At 39.2% G+C, this 17,323-nt stretch overlaps 1 protein-coding gene across 9 annotated transcripts in view; it reads left to right on the plus strand.

Moving 5' to 3' along the window:
• Nucleotides 1-10,041, plus strand: part of ABCC4 (ATP binding cassette subfamily C member 4) — a 222,594-nt gene extending 212,553 nt beyond the window's left edge. For all 9 annotated transcript variants that reach the window (XM_057532602.1, XM_007196842.3, XM_007196848.3 and 6 more), the window contains one exon: nt 8,261-10,041. In XM_057532602.1, coding sequence (XP_057388585.1) covers nt 8,261-8,368 — 108 coding nt within the window. In that variant the 3' untranslated portion in view covers nt 8,369-10,041. The remainder of the gene's footprint in view (nt 1-8,260) is intronic.
• The last annotated feature ends 7,282 nt before the right edge of the window (nt 10,042-17,323 follow it).

A 17,323-nucleotide genomic window follows, 5' to 3' on the forward strand; every position in this document is an offset into this window, starting at 1 on the left:
TGATAGAGCCCTGGTCCAGGAAGATCCCACATGCCGCGGAACAACTAAGCCCGTGCGCCACAACTGCTGAGCCCGTGTGCCGCAACTACTGAAGCCCGAACGCCTAGAGCCCGTGCTCCGCAACAAGAGAAGCCACCGCAATGAGAAGCCCGTGCACTGCAACTAAGAGTAGCCCTCGCTCGCCGCCGCAACTAGAGAAAGCCGGCGTGCAGCAACGAAGACCCAACACAGACCAAAAAAAAAAAAAAATTGGAGGGGCCACAATTCATCCCATAACAAAGGATGAATGCCTATCATTCATTTTCTTCTGGGATGAAGCAGACCTGATTGAGGCTTTTTTGAAGTTTCTTTGTTGCCAGTGTGTAACAGAGGTTTCATTTTATCTATTCGTTTTATCACCAGATACAACCCCAAAATTATGAAATCCTAATATCCTAGATCTAGGACCCTGGACTGGTTTGAATAGTGAAGGAGGCACTTAGCAACCTCGTGACCTCTTATGTTGCCCAAGGTCTCTGAGCCTCAGGGTCCTCATCTGTATGTAGTGCAGGGATTACAGCACTGCCCGGCTCCTTCGCACTTACTACAAGAATCAGATGATGGGGCTTCCCTGGTGGTGAAGTGGTTGAGGGTCTGCCTGCCAATGCAGGGGACGCAGGTTCGAGCCCTGGTCTGGGAGGATCCCACATGCCGCGGAGCAACTAGGCCCGTGAGCCACAACTGCTGAGCCTGCGCGTCTGGAGCCTGTGCTCCGCAATAAGAGAGGCCGCGATGGTGAGAGGCCCGCGCACCGTGATGAAGAGTGGCCCCCGCTTGCCACAACTGGAGAAAGCCCTCACACAGAAACGAAGACCCAACACAGCCAAAAATAAATTAATTAATTAATTAATTTAAAAAAAAAGAATCAGATGAGAGTGCTTTGTGAATATTGAGCATTTTATAAGATACAAGTGGCATCATTTTTTTTTTCAGGCTATAGATTCAACCCTTATCTCCCAATAAGAAAAAGTACCCACAGTTCTTTTAAGCAGCATTAGAGACTCTAAATAATTAAATTTTATTTTTAATAATCAGTTCTTAAAGACATGATGTGTCTAATGCTACAAAATTCAAAAACTTCACTTTTTTAGAATAGGTTTTAAAATTTTATAAATGAAATCTAAGTCACTTTACCATTCCTGTCATTACACGGCTCCTCCCCCGGGGTGGAGCTCCAGCACCATCTTTGACTATTCTCTTGACATGTTCTGTGCTTCAGTAATAATTTGTGTCTATGCGGCCTTCCTGTTTTTAAGCACAAACAATAGCTCTTCCTTACTTTTTTCATTGAATATTATATCTATGTGCATAGTTATCTCATTCTGTTTAATGGCTACATAGTATTTATGTTCTCTCCATTCCCTACTCCTCATTTTCCCTTCTAATTAATTGTTACAGTTTTATGTTTTTTTCCCCACAAGAGGAGCTCTGTAGTTCACTTACTACTTGTATTCTTTTTTATAATTTATCACCTTCTATTATCTTTCTTTCTTTGGTTTATTTTATTGTTGCTTACTTCCTGAATGCATTTGTTTTTATTTTTTCTTGTCTATTAATATAAATATTTCAAGGCTGTGAACTTTTCTCTGAATACTGTTTTGGATATATCCTATAGGTTCTGGTGTGTAGTGCTTTCATCACAGTTAGGTTTTTTGTATAGATTCTGCAATTTTGGTTTTCATTTCCTCTTTGGTCCACAAATTATTTGAGAAAGATATCTTTCAAACTTCCTGGGGGTTGGAGTTTTTTTATGTTTATTTGTTTCTATTTTCCTCACCAGTCTCAGTACCTTATGATCAAAAAATGTTGTCTGTCCTGTTTCCCCCAAGAAACAGTATTTATTAATACTTTTTTTGTGTTCTGGTAAATAGGCAATTTTTGTGAGTGTTCTGTGGGTATTTAAAAAGATGGGCTATTGTCTGTTTAAGTTATAGAGCTTCATTTTTAATTAGATCTATTTAATTACATTATTTAGTTCTTCTCTATCCTTGTTTATTTTGGTCCGTTTAATGTAACTTGGACTAGGTGAATTAGTCTCATGCTACCAAGTTTCACTTTGTACTTCCTGCTTTTTTTGGTTGTTATAATTTTGATGATACGATTTTTTCCAGTGCACAAATATATTCTTGACTTTTATTATCAGTATGAATTATATTTTCTACTATTTTAAAGTGCCTTTCATTGATTCGTTTAATGGTCTTGGCCCTGAATCCAATATGGTTCATAATTAAATTGAGTCCCCCTTTTCACGTTGTTTTCATTTGCCTGGTATGTCTTTGACTGTTTTTGTTTTTGTTTTTGTTTTGGTCATGCTGTGGGGCATGTGGGATCTTAGTTCCCTGACCAAGGATTAAATCCATTCCCCCTGCAGTGGAAGTGCAGAGTCTTAACCTCCTCTGGACCACTAGGGAAGTCCCAGTTTTTGATAGTCTTTTTTTTTTTTTTTAATATTTATTTATTTATTGGCTACGTTGGGTGTTAGTTGTGGCACGTGGGATCTTTCATTGTGACATGTGGGCTCTTCACTTCATTGTGGTGTGTGTGCAGGCTTCTCTCTAGTTGTGACGTGTGGGCTCCAGAGTGCATGGACTCTGTAGTTGTGGCGCATGGGCTCTGTAGTTGTGGCGTGCAGGCTTAGTTGTGTGACCAGGGATCGAACTGGTGTCCCCTGCATTGCAAGATGGATTCTGTACCACTGGACCACCAGGGGATTCCTCCGATTATCTTTTAATAGCAGATTACAGATACGTCTCTTGCAATGGCATGTAGTTAGGTTTATCTCTGAGATTTAATCTTAGCACGTGAGGCACCCCCCCACCGCCCCAATAGATGAGTTTAGGCCATTTACACTTATTGAGATTATAGTTATGTTTTATCTTAGTTCAGTCGTGTTATACTGTCAGTTTTTAGTGCTCTTTTTTTTTTTAATCTTTTCTTAGCCTGTAATTTGTGTTTCTTTGCTCATCGTTTTATGTATGTTCCTTTCATTTCCTCTAAGAATACTTTATTTCTTATTTTTGGCTCCCCATAATGAACAATGATGTCATATCTTCCCTCTCCCCATTCTCCCATCAGATTTTAATTGTTTTTCTTCTACTGTTTATCTTCATACCTTTAAAAATCCTTAAACCTCTATTATTTTACTTACTTGTATTAAGTGATACTTTTTCCATCTCCTAGTTGGCTAAAATTTGTCCTCTGGTATTGTGTTTTTACAGCTTAGGGGTTTGATTCATTAGTGGGGCTGAGAAATCTGTTTAATCAGTCATGACCAGCATGCTTTAAGAAATGAAATAGAAAAGAATGGAATAGAAGAAAAGGAGCAATGTATCTTTCATAGTAATAGTAAATATTTCATGAAAATGAAACTCCTTTCAGGATAGATAAATATAGATACAGATTGTGAATCTGTACTGAGACTCAAAGTAAAGTTAAGTGTATTTACTATTGTGGGTGGCAGTACAAATGAAAGGTTGAAAACAAGTCTCTGTACCATCGTAAAGGAGGGTCATTGGAGTTAAGAATCCCCGACTTACAGTCTCTAGAGTTGACCCTTGAACAACAGGGATTTGAATTGCAGGAGTCCACTTATATGTTTTTTTTCCAGTAAATATGTACTATAATACTACATGATCTGCAGTTGGTTGAATGCATGATGTGAAACTGTGAATATGAAGGAGCAACTGTAAAGTTATACTTGGATTTTCGACTATGTGGAGGGTCCCTAACCCCTACGTTGCTCAAGGGTCACCTGTATGAAATATTTTTCTGCTACATCACCAGTTTATATTTCTGGTTATAATATTCTTGGATCACATGTCCTTTCACTTATTGTGTTGTAATCTTTGCTATAAGGTCTTCCAGCATTGTTTATTCATGTGTAGGAGTCTAAGGCCATGTTGGACATAAGTTGATCTTTCCTGGATACTCAGAGGATTCTTTTTCTGTTTTGAAAGTCATTTGTTTTTCCTAGAACATCACAGACTCTTGGTCACTAGCTTCTAGTCTTTTATTTTAGGGAGTTTATTTGAATTATATCTTTGAATTTGTTTTAGTTGATTGGATTCTCTTTACAAATATCTGTAATGTATATATTGTCCTTTGTCTATTTCATAAAGGTATTGTCTCCTTAATCTTTTTTAAATTTGTATTAATTTATAGTTATTAGACTTGCTTTCTCAGTTCTATCCTCCATGTCTCATATTGTTTGTTCAGTAGTGACTAATCTTTGGGCAGCCTTCAGAACTGTAATTTCTTTGATGTTTTCATTTTTATCTTCCTTTTCACTTTGGCATCTGTCAATTCATGTTTCATCTTTTGTTTCTGTGCCATGTTTTCCTGTACTCTCAGATCTCTGCCTCCACAGGTTGATTATTCTACTACATTTTCTTTAAATATGTAATATTTTTTTCATAATTTTCATCTGTTCAGTGATTATTTCTTTCATCCATCATGTGCTTATCCTGTTCCCCATGATCCAGAGAAAGACAGTGAGTGAGTGTGTGTGTGTGTGTGTGTGTGTGTGTGTGTGTGTGTGAGAGAGAGAGAGAGAGAGAGAGAAATTGATAATACATATTCATTTAGCCTGTACTCCTCCCTAGCCTGCAGAGATGGGCAATTACAATGCTGCTTGCATTTCAGAATCTCTCTTGTCCTAGGACCTTACCAGTGTACATGCTTTAGGCAAAGATGGTGATTCTATATGATTCCTCATAGACACCTTAGAATTTACCAGTTAGTTGGAGAACTGTGCTCTCCCATGATTGCTGAGATCTGCTCTCTTTCGGTACTTTCTGTCTTGCTACAGCCCATTGGATCCAGTTGCATAAGGCAGTCCATCTAGATAGTTTGTCTGTTGTGATTTCAAATGATTCCTGATTTCATCAAATATTGGGCTTACTTTTTAATCTCCCACTACCCTTGCTGTTGAGAGTGATTTCTGAGAGGATAAGGGGAGAAAAATATCCAATATTCCGTTAAGTTAAAAGCAGAAATCGTCTCTAACTCTCCAGCACTCTTTAACTTTGATAATATACCTGCCAGTATGTCCACAAAGTTAGACCTGCTTTAAAGATGAGGAGTTTGAGGGTTACTGGGATTGAACTAGGGCCGTGCAGTTCAGTGAGAATGAATGGACAGATTCTTGAACCATAATTCTACATATATTGAACCATTGATTGCTGGCCTTTATCCGTGCAGGGGAGCGTTTATTGCTCTGTTGCTTTTAGTAAGATCTAATTCCATGATGGTGGCTTTGTTTACAAGTTGGAGTTTAAATACTAAACTTAGTTTCAACCTACATTGGAGGAACTATAATGAACTAAACCCAAAGAAGGACAGGAAAAGGCTCAAACCCAACACTCACTGGTCTTATGCTCTGCTTGGCCAGAATTTGGACTTTTTTGGCATTGTCTCTTTTAATCCTCATTAAAACCGTTCTGAGCTGGTAGTATTATCCCTCAGATCGAGAAACTGAGACAGAAGGGCCTAAGGAACTTCTCAAAGTCACAGGTTAGAAAGTGTTAGTAATCTTTTAACTACTTTCTGCCTCCCGGGTTACTATATTTACTGAATAAAATGTGTATTAACTACGACCCTGCGCTTCTGTAAAGATAAAAATCAAAAGATTCACAAACGGGCCTCCTAGATGTTTTAATTTATTTATTTATTTTTGGCTGCGTTTGGTCTTCGTTTCTGTGCAAGGGCTCTCTCCAGTTGCGGCAAGCGGGGGCCACTCTTCATCGCGGTGCGCGGGCCTCTCACTATCGCGGCCTCTCTTGTTGCGGAGCACAGGCTCCAGACGTGCAGGCTCAGTAGTTGTGGCTCACGGGCCTAGTTGCTCCGCGGCACGTGGGATCTTCCCAGACCAGGGCTCGAACCCGTGTCCCCTGCATTGGCAGGCAGATTCTCAGCCACTGCGCCACCAGGGAAGCCCTAGATGTTTTGTTCTCATCATGTAAGCTGGGTGATGCTGCTGCTTTCTGTGGACTTAAGGGACCACGTCTCTGAGCAGCATCATAATCACACCCAACACTTAGCTCAGCGTGTTTTCAACCTGCAGTTCGTAGCCATCAATTAGTTCCTATGAGGTAAGTCATTGTCTCGTTTCACAAATGAGGCAGCTGGTCAGAGAGAGCTTAAGTGATTTTTCCAAGGTCAGCAATGGTCCCAGGAGAGAGAGGTGAGTTTGGGCCCCTCCATCCCAGGCTCAACCCATCCACAAGGACCCTGCTAACAAGCGTTCAGTCATCTCAACTCCCTTCATAACCTGCCCTGTGAAAAAGATGCCTTCTCTCACTTGTGCCGTCAGCTAGAGTGTGGTCTACACCATGGCAACAGGTGAGGAAAAGAAAGGTCAAATCAAGGATTTTATACACAGGAAGCTCATTTTCATTATTCAGTTCCAAGTATTTCAGACCATGAAATGAAGACCATTTTGGTTAAAAATTACTAATAATAAAAATTTTTTAATAAAAAATTACATTGAGAAAGGGGTATGGAGAAAGGAACCAGGGTGATGGGGGAGGGGTGGCTGTCAAGCAATAGAAAATGAAATGAATTCCCTTCTGTTCTTTTGGCTGTTTTTACTTTCACTAACAGAGTATATAAATACATAACCCCCCAAGTATGGCTATTTTAAAAAAAATTGAGGAGGGGGATGAAATGCAATTAGCCCCCCCAAAAGCTTTATTTTTAAATCCTTGCATTATAATGGAAATAGCCTCAAGTTTCATCCAGTGGGATCCAAGCACTCTTGGAGAAATTCTTATTTTTCTCCTTTTAAGTGACATTTTAATATACAGCATTTCATTTGTAGTGCTGTTTTGGGGGTAGCAAGTATGCAAGCAATAAGAGAAAAAGTACACATAATATGAAGGTAGGTATCTCAGAGCTTTTCCATTTCATGTGTGAAGTCCACTATCATGATAACTTTGTTGACAGCACCCACAAATGTACTTGGAGTCAGGTTTTGTAAAATAGATCTGAACTCGTATGACTAAGCAACCCAGCACGTGACACGAGCAAGCCTCAGATAGATGGTACATTTTCTGTTTTAAAGACTCAAACAAAACTTTTCACATTCTTCTTTGGAGGAAAAAAAAATTACTTTTGAAGTCCTTTTTCACCCAAACACATTTAGAGATAAGAGCTCACAAGTCTTGACATTATTTCATTTTGTTTTGTGCGTCTGTCAAGGAACTGAGATACGATACAGCTACTAAAAACTGATGATTGTGGAACAGAGAAACTTGACAGCATTTCATTTCCATTGTGTTCTGATTATACATTTATCAGAAAACCTGTATCTCTTCCAGTTCAGCTAGAAATTGGTAGAATTCAAGAACTCAAAGGCCTGGCAAAGACCTGTCCTATTATTTGGTATCATCTTCCATTTTAGAGAAGTTGCTTGGTTGAGTCATTGTTAAAGCTTTTGATTCTCTTTTCATTCTTGTATCCCACTATCCACAGATCACATTTCTATAGGCCCTATAACTGCTTTGCCACACAAATTAAACGCCAGGATATTTCATACATATACGCCAGCGTTTCAATGCTTGTCATCAGAGTTTATAAAATACAGGGATTGCAACCTGATATTAACATCCAAATCTATTGTGCTCATTTTGTGTGTGAAAATGAGAAACCCTCATGCAGACGCTAGATTTCCCAGCCTTTTTGTCACCCTGGTTTTAATTTATCGCCAGGCTTTGAGTCAGTAAAATGATTCCGCTTATCAATTTAATGTAGTGATAAAGCGTATCTGTGAATCAGAATGATCAGAACTCAAGTGGATCTACAGGTTGTTTGGTATTAAGCTCAGCCCCACTGAGGGTTTTAATGGGGCTACTTCCTCCACAGAATAAATACGTCCCTGGTTTTTTCACTTGTTCCTCCACTAGTGATGGGATTGCTTCACATGAAAAGTGGACATAGAAATGCACTGCTTGGGGCTTCCCCGGGGGCACAGTGGTTAAGATTCCACCTGGCAATCCAGGGGACAGGAGTTCGAGCCCTGGTCTGGGAAGATCCCACATGCTGCGGAGCAACTAGCCCCCGCTCGCCGCAACTAGAGAAAGCCCGCGCGCAGCAATGAAGACCCAATGCAGCCAAAAATAAATAAATTAAATAAATTAATTTAAAAGAAAAAGAAATGTGCTGCTTTAGGGAGGAGGACTTTAAAACTTTTAAACATGTCTTTATACCTGTCTTTTTTTTTCAGGTGTACTTCAAAAGGAATTATCCAGAAATTACTCACAATGGGCATGTGGTTATGAATGCTTCCAATGGACAGCCCTCAGCCTTAACAATTTTTGAGACAGCACTGTGATTCTACCATGAGGTCAAGTCTATTCCAAAGACATTTTTCCAATAGTCTTTGCACTGTGTAAACTACATTTTTCTTTTTTTTACACCAGCAACAAATATTTACATACAAGTTGTTAGTCTATTTGGATTTTTTCCCTCCACTTCACCCAATGATTTCAAGCTCTAACAAAATGATTTATTATTGTTATTTATACGTTATAGTATTTTTTGTCTTATCTAAATCAGAGGTACAGGCCACCAATAAAAGCTGTTTACCAGGTTTTGTGCCTTAAAGAGACTCCAGAGCCAAAGCACATTTTCTAAGGTATAAGACAAAGTTGTCATAGATGTTTTTTACTGCCCCCAAATTACATATTATTTTCCAATTATATCAGGGATTCTATTTACTTGAAGACTGTGGAAGTTATCATTTTGCCTTACCACTTTCTTTAACATAAGTAGGATCCAGTATTCCCCGCCCAAAACCTCTGGCTAAACTAGTACAGAAAAAACTAATAGGAAAAACAAAAAATACACTTTAGTTTAAGTGGTATTATAGTAGGAGAGGCCCCCCCCCCAGAAAAAAAGATAAATGGTTAAAATACAGAAGGTCAGTATTTAATTATATTTTCTAAAAGAGATGGAAGAGAAAATGCTTTCAGAAAATAGGAGCCCTTCTAGGGGATTTGATAATGACGGACACGTGTTATCATTGATCATCTTCTAGATTTCATGGCTCCTACATGATATCTGTTGCAGTTTTAGACTCAGCTTGGTGATATTTTCAAAAAGGCCGTGCTGCTAACTGTAATTGACCCTCAATTGACCGTCAATTGACGGTTGATCCTCTGCTGACGTAAGGCTTTTGCTTTGCCCGTCATTGAAATCCTTTCTAAATCACATGCATGGGCTCTCCCTGACTTGGTGAGGAAAACAGAAAGACGTTGCATATATTGACTGTATTCATGCAGTATGTTCTCAGGATGCGTCAAGAAGGTTCACTTTTATGAGCCTGCCTAGGTTAGTTTACTTCTGACCACTAATTGTACTTTGTCTAGCTCTTTCTGATCAGTAGATCAACAAACCACAATACTTCCGAGGGCCCTGCCGTACTTTGTTTGAACTATGGGTCCTTAGCTTTTCTTGATGGTGGCGGCTATGACATGGTGCGTTCAACTTACTAAAGGTTTTACTGTCCTGGTTTTACATGTACTCTCAGAATAAGGCATAACCGCCCTCAAATGGAATATGTTTATTACACACACACACACACACACACACACACACACACACACACACACGTATATGCCTTCTGATAGCCGGTTTTTGGATTCTTTAACAGAGAGAAACAGATGTTTCATAGAATTAAGCCTTAAAAACCACATACTCAGCAACCTACCAAAATACATTGAGTGCAGTTTGTATTTAGAAATAATATGGTTAATGTTTAGTCCAGTAAATTGTGTAATAGTCATGGTTCTTATTTCAGGAGACTGACATGACAACAAGGATAATATTGAGGTTTGTTAGAACAGTGGAAGTATTTGAAATGTATATGTGTTTATTTGGTCTTTAGAGGTTTATTTAGTCTTTAAAGGCAGTTAAATATGTTTCTATTTTATTTCTTTTTTAATGTCATTGTAGAGTTTTTTAATGAAACAAAATTCAATTGAAATAAATGTTTTCATCTCCAGAGATCTGTATTTTTATTTTTAGAGGTATAACTGGACTCATGTCCTTGCTGTTGAAAGCCAGTGAGTTTCCCTGAGATAACATCTATTATCAACTGGTTTCTTGGCTAAGTAGGTACACCAGATACGCTCTGCAGAGAGGTGGGTGTCAGACAGATTTAAACAGTTGCTACTGAAGTAATCCCAGTTGTACCCCTTCCACAAAGGGAAAGTATTAGCTTATGTCCCAAGCTTGAACCAAGTAGTCAATTGTTGAAGTTTTTGGTTTTTTTGTTTTTTGCCCTAAACTAACAAGAAACATGTGTTGCTGCTACATTTAAAACACCTGGAGGACGTGTGTTGTCACAGTGTGGTCACCAGGCCAGCAGCGTCAGCGTCACCTGGGAACTTGTTAGAGATGCACATTCTTGTGTCTCACCTCATATCTACTGAATCAGAAACACTGGTGGTAGGGACCAGTAGTCTGTCTTAACAAGGCCTAAGGATGATTCTGATGCCTTCTGAAGTCTGAGAACCAGTACCATAGAAAATAAAGAACTCCTGAAACTCATTAAGAAAAACACGGAAAGCCCAATTAAAGAAATGGACAAGAGACTCAAATAGGCACTTCACAAAAGAGAATATCCAACTGGCCAATAACTGGAAAAGCGCTCGGTCTCATTAGTTACCAAGGAAATGCAAATTAAAACCACAATGAGATACCGCTAAACACCGAGTAGAACGGCTAAAATTAAAAAGGCTGAGACTAGGAACGGAGTGCTGATGGAGTAGTGGGAACTCTTGTGCGCTACTCTGTGTGCGAAAAAGTGTATATTGAAAAAGAGCCTTTGGAAAACAGTTTGACAGCATTTACTCAAAATGCACACCCTGCGATCTGTTAATCCTCCTCCAAACATACATGTGCTCAAGGATGTTCCTAGAAACCTAATTCCTAGTGGCCGCCAACTGGACATAATCCAAATGCACATCCACCGCAGAAGGAAAGCAGAATGTGAGCTAATAGAATATCCCCCGGCCGTGAAAGCAGCTGGACCTCAACAACACAGGTGCATCACAAACTTAAGCCTGACCCCAGAGAATATTTATGATTCCCTTTATACAGAGTTAAAACATAGTTACCATCAAATCATAGAGCTCAGAGTCAGTACTTTGGGGAGTTAGAAGGTGTTGGTAAATGGGAGAAATAAAAGGGTAGCTTCTGAGGTGCTTACAATATTCTCTTGTTGAGGGGGTTTGGGAAGGTTAGATGGGCATTCCTGGGGCTCTTCATTTATTTTCAGCACTTCTCTGTTGCATGTCATACTTCACAACTGAGTTAACTAAAAAGAAACTTCACAGCCTCAGTTTTATTTTAGAATCTCGTTCAAACGCAGTGGTCCAGTCATCTAAAGGAGAATAATCTGCATCTGGGGAGTTATTTCTGCTGACTTCTTAAAATATGAGGCTGTGCAAGGTCTTCTGGCCCGTCACAAATGGCCTCATATGAAGCTCTTGGTACAAGAGAGCTCAAGGTCTATATTTTCTCTAAACAATCAAAATAAATCCTACTTCCTCTCTCCAGTTCTCTCCAAATGATTCTTTTTTTTTTTAACCACTTTATTGAGGTATGCTTGACGTTTCAAAAGCTGTACATTTTAATGTAAACAACTTGAAGAGTTGGAGATAAGTATACACTCATGAAATCAACCCCACAATCTGCCATGAACATATCCACCACCTCCAAGTTTCCTTCCACCCTCGCTTTTAATCTCCATTAGTAGGAAAGATACAAGCAAATCAATCTAATGCTAACTGCTTTGATAAACCGTAAATGTGTTTTGTGAAGAGACAACTGAAATTAATTCCATAAGGCAGTGATTTAGGCAATTATGACAATTTGGTGAGTTAACTATTAATCAGCCAATTAACTTTGACCCTATGTAGATCGATGAAAATCTGGGCTTTTCTTTCTGATAGTTTGACTGGAGATATTAGAAGCCCCTCTTCTCAAACCTGAGTCCCTGTTTCATATCTAATTCTGAAAAGTTTAATGATGTTCAGAACCTTATGACCTGAGTGTGGTAGATTTAGCACCTGAATATGTACGTCACTTTCACAACTGATTCTGTTTTGGAGTGTTTTCAAGATAACATCTTTACCTAGAAAGCTGTATGACATTCTGGATACCACATCTCAAGAAAAAACTTCCTTGTAATTTCACTAATGTAGTTCAGGGAATGGATGAACTTATTTTTTAAAAGCAAAGAAATCTTTCACTTGGAAGAAAATTGAGAAAGTTCAAATTAAAAACAAAAATCCTAAAAGCCATCTTTATAAACAACCCAGTTTAGTCAACAAATGACGTAATTCTCCAAAGTTCATTTATTGAAAATTGAATAAGTATGTGTCACTAAAGGAAATTATATTCTCCATAAAAAAGTTACGACTACATCACCTCCCAAGAACAGATTAAAAAAGGTTTATAGGTTTTCTCAAGAATTGCAGTACATTCATGGATTAATTTCCACAAAATTTGTGGCATATGGGCTTTAATCCTTATAAAATTAAGAATTTTAAACCAAAGGGGAACACAGAGTCCTTGTTTCCACCATTCTGTATTCTATTTTGGGATTTTAAAATGTTTTAAGTATGTTTATAACCAGTAATTGTCAAATAAAAATCCTCCCCGAGCACTGGAATCTTTTTTGATACGTGTTTCAGGCTGGTTCTCTGGGATACAGACTCAGATGGAGTTTAGTGTTGGGATGTTTATTAGGGGTGGCCTTCGGATCAGTACTTGTGGAATCAGCGGGGAAGAAACAGATAAGGGCAGAGGGAAAAAATCAAGCTGGAATGCTGTCCAGATGAATTTAGCTGACTCCGTTGGGGCTCTGGAGTGAAGATGGCCCTTCAGGGTTGTCCTGACACATCCACTGGCCAGGCCTTTATACCTCCACCTGGATGGGTCATTACAGAGAGGCTGCCCCCAGAGGGTCTGGTAGCTTAAGGTTGCCCACTGGCAGCACTTCCAGCAGCTGAGCAACAAGTCCTTTAAGGGAGGTCTGGACAACACATCTCCACGCCCCAAATGTCATGTGTCACAGCTCCAGAGGTAGATAATTAGGACGTACTGTGGCAGAACACTCTTGGCGACTGACGTTTAAGTCAGAATGACTGAGTGATTCTCCTTAATACCCTGTATTGAGGTGTAAAAAAGAGGAGAAGGTCCATGTAGGGGAGATACCTTCATTCTCTAGAGCAGCCCTGTTTTCATCTCTTCTAGGAAGCCACCTTAAGATCAATCGTCATCCTAGGTAACTCGTATTTCTGTAATACTCTGAGCACCTCTCTTTTGTTATACTGAACCACATTTGGATTAATGTCCTGTTGTTGCCATGGTGAAATGCTTAATTTTTAAACAAGGGACCTGCTTTCCATTTTGCACAGCGTCTTGTAAATTATGTAGCCTGCCCTGATTATGAGCATTCACAGGTGGCCTGTTTTCTCACTAAACCGTGAACTTCTAAAGACTTGGAACTGTGCCCTGTTCACTTTTTAGTTAATCTTCCAGCACAGTGTCTATCACATAGGGGGTGCTCAGTAAATGTTTGCTGAATGAATAAGTGAAAAAGTGATGACTGAGGACAAATCTTCCTTCTAAACTTTATAATTTTGAAATGTGAAGAGGTAGCCTGGGATCATAGAAAAGCCCGGGTTTTGAAGTCAGTCACACTGATCTGCTTGCCAGGTCTTTCTCTGCCACTTGCTAGCAGTGTGGGTTCCCAAAGACTATATCGTCCGAAGTTTGGACCCTTGAGGCTGAAAGGAAAGCAACAACCAGCCAAGGTGCCAGGACAATAGCGTGGCACCAACTTTGACAAAATGGGCTACAGCTACCCCATCGCCATGCAGTCTTAGTTACGTGCTTGGGTAAGTGTCTCAACCTCTCTGAGTCTCAGTTTCTTCATCTGGAAAATGAATATAGTTCCTGCCCTTGTGAACAGTTGCTTTGGTTGGGATGATGATAGGACCAAGAGCATCCAAAGAAACAGAAAGGATGGAACCGTTGAACTTGGTGGTTCTTAATCACCAGGAGAGGAGAGCAAGATGGGCGTGGATGAAGGAGGTGTGCAGACGGTAGAAGGTGTATTTGAGGAGGTCCTAATCTGATGGCCTAAACCAAGCTGTTCTTCCTCTAACATAGAGTTAAAAGGAAACAAGCACGTGGAGAGGAGGCACAAGCTCTGGAGTCAGCCTTCCAGGGACAAATATTGGCTCCTTTGGGCATTGCTGGCTGGGTTTGGATACGAGTTCTGCTACCTGCTAATCATGGGCTCTTAGGTCGGGAAGCCCACTATGCATCAGTTTCTTTGTAATGTTGAGATGGGGATAATTTGTTTCTCAGAGAGCTGAGAAAGATTAAGTGTGACAGTGACACACAGTATGGTCTGTGGGCCAGTGCCAATCCACGACCTGTGTGTATCTGTTAGAAATAAGTATAGGAATTTCAAGAAAGCAAGAAACGTGTATCCATCTGATATTGCAGTGACATCCACACTCAGGATGGGTGGGATCTTGAACAGGCCAGAGACCAGTCTGAGTGTAGCACTTGCAGGCGGAGGTGCACCTGGTTGAGCTTCACACTAGCCGTGCACAGTGGGATCATTGATTCAGTTGCAATGGGCTGAAAATTTAGAATTAAATAAAACTGATTCTTAATCCCAGACAGTTGAGAAGCTGTCAATACTATCCTCTTTATTCATTGTTAACCATGATATTTATGTTTAAAATTAGACCATATAGGCTTTCTAAAGGCCTTAACCTTTGAAATACATAAGCAATATTTTTAATAGCATTAAAAAGTTAAAAATAATTAAATTCCTGCTCAAGCTGAGAGGTTTTTTCCCCTTAAGTCAAAAAACAATACTGTGCATGGGTTTGTACCCACTATATTCTTTTTTTCTTTTTATAATTTTTTTTTCTAAATTTATTATTTATTTATTTATTTTTTGGCTGCATCGGTCTTCATTGCTGTGCATGGGCTTTCTCTAGTTGTGGTGAGCAGGGGCTACTATTCATTGTGTTGCGGTGGCTTGTTGTGGAGCACGGGCTCTAGGCACGCAGGCTTCAGTAGTTGTGGCTCGCGGGCTCTAGAGCGCAGGCTCAGTAGTTGTGGCGCACGGGCTTAGTTGCTCTGCGGCATGTGGGATCTTCCCGGACCAGGGCTCGAACCCATGTCCCCTGCATTGGCAGGCGGATTCTTAACCACTGCGCCACCAGGGAAGCCCATGTATCCATTATATTCTTGAATCAACAGCATGCTCCTGATGTTGAAGAAGGTACCTGGAAACACATCAGGCCCCTTTAAAAGCCCTTCATAGAACACAGGGTTTTGTGTGGAAGCTGTTGATTTTTCTTTTAAAACAGAAAAAATATGGATTAAAAGCTTTTGCTTTTTAAATCTAATGTTCTAAGGAAATTCACCTCATTTTTTTCAAAAACTAAAATGGCAGTGTGTGTGTTGAAAATCTGAGAGAAATATATGTTTACTTTAATTTAGAACTAAAAACACAACATTAGTAGAAGGAATAACATGCCCCTGCCCTATAAGACCTCCATCTATACTCCAGGCCCATTTAACTCGCCTCAGGGGTCAACACTGGGATTGTATGAGTTTTCAAGAACCGAGATGAAGATTTAGATGCACTAAGAATGTTTCAGAGGAAGCTTACACTGGTGGTTCTGACTGAATTCACTCTTTCACTCAGCAGCCATGCTCGTAAGACTAGCCAACTCACACTTATCCATCCCAGTAGGTGGAAGCTTTGAGTATTTCAAAACAGTGTTCAATCCAAGAGCTAATCATATTTAATTCTGGAGGACATTACGTGAAAAACATTTTTAAAATTAAATTTTGTAGACTACCTAGGCAAAAATTAATATGAGTCTCTGAGACAGAGTTTATATCATGTTACAAGTGTTGTAAGTAAGAAAGAAACAGCCAACAGAGGATTGAGGATTTTAAAACTTTACATTTCATAACACAACGAAGTTTCTGTTTTTGTTTTTGGCTGAGTTGTACGGCATGCAGGATCCTAGTTCCCCGATCAGGGATAGAACCCACACCCCTTGCAGTGGAAGTGCGGAGTCTTAACCACTGGACTACCAAGGAAGTCCCTAACACAATGAATTTTTTTTAAATCCATGAGTTTATACTAATTGTAATAAGATATATGATAGATAGATGATAGATGGATGATAGATTGGAATAGAAAGGTCTTTTGCGGTAGAATGCCAACTAACAAATGTAGAAAGATTGACAGAAAAAGTACCATATGGCAGCCATTGTTGTCAAAGTAATTCAGATAAAATTCGATAGTTGGCTGATAAATGAACACAGAGTGAATGTTTGAGGGATGGGGGGAGACAGAGCATTTTCAGAGACTGAAAGCATTAACTAGTTAATAAGGGAGGAATTGTATCTTTAAAGTGGAAAAATTGGGCAGACAGCACCCTAACCAAGTGACCAGTGTTAACGTTACCAGTAATGGACCAACGGACACCCTTGGCTCTTGATGTGTGAAGTCATGACAACATCATTTCTATGGTATTCTTGCCCCCACCCCCAAAAGAAAAATGCGTAGCCTAAATCAAATCAAGTGTCAGACAACCAAACTGAGGACATTCTACAAAACAACTGGCCTGTACTCTTTAAAAATGTCAATGACAAAGATTGAGAAGGTGCTTCAGATTAAATGGAAACTGAGAAGACATGACATTGAAATTCATTGTGTGATCCTGGATTTTTAGGAAAAAAATGCAATAAGGACAGTACTGAGACAGTTGGTAAAATATGAGAACAGTATAGCAGATAATAGAGTTCTACCAATGTTAAATTTCTGGAGTTTACTCATTATATCATGGTTATGTAAGAGAATGTCCTTATTCTTAGGAAATACACATGGATGTATTTAGTGGTAAAGGGTTATGATGTCTGCAACTTACTCTCAAATGGTTCAGCAAAAATGATTATATAGTGCTATATATGTTAGATATGTATATTATATTATAACATATATGTTATCACATATATAACATATACACATAATTTTTATTACATATGTGATCCTGGATCAGAAACAACATGTCTGTTTATCCATTGAGAGGAAATGTAGGAAAGATGTTGAATGAGTGAACCTAGATGAAGGATTACTCAGTTCATTGTACTATTACTGAAACTTTTCTGTAGATATAAATTTTTTTCAAAATTAAAATTAAAAAAAGGAAAACTTTCCACACTCAACCAC

This window comes from Balaenoptera acutorostrata, chromosome 18 (assembly GCF_949987535.1).
Source record: "Balaenoptera acutorostrata chromosome 18, mBalAcu1.1, whole genome shotgun sequence".
NCBI lineage: Eukaryota > Metazoa > Chordata > Mammalia > Artiodactyla > Balaenopteridae > Balaenoptera > Balaenoptera acutorostrata.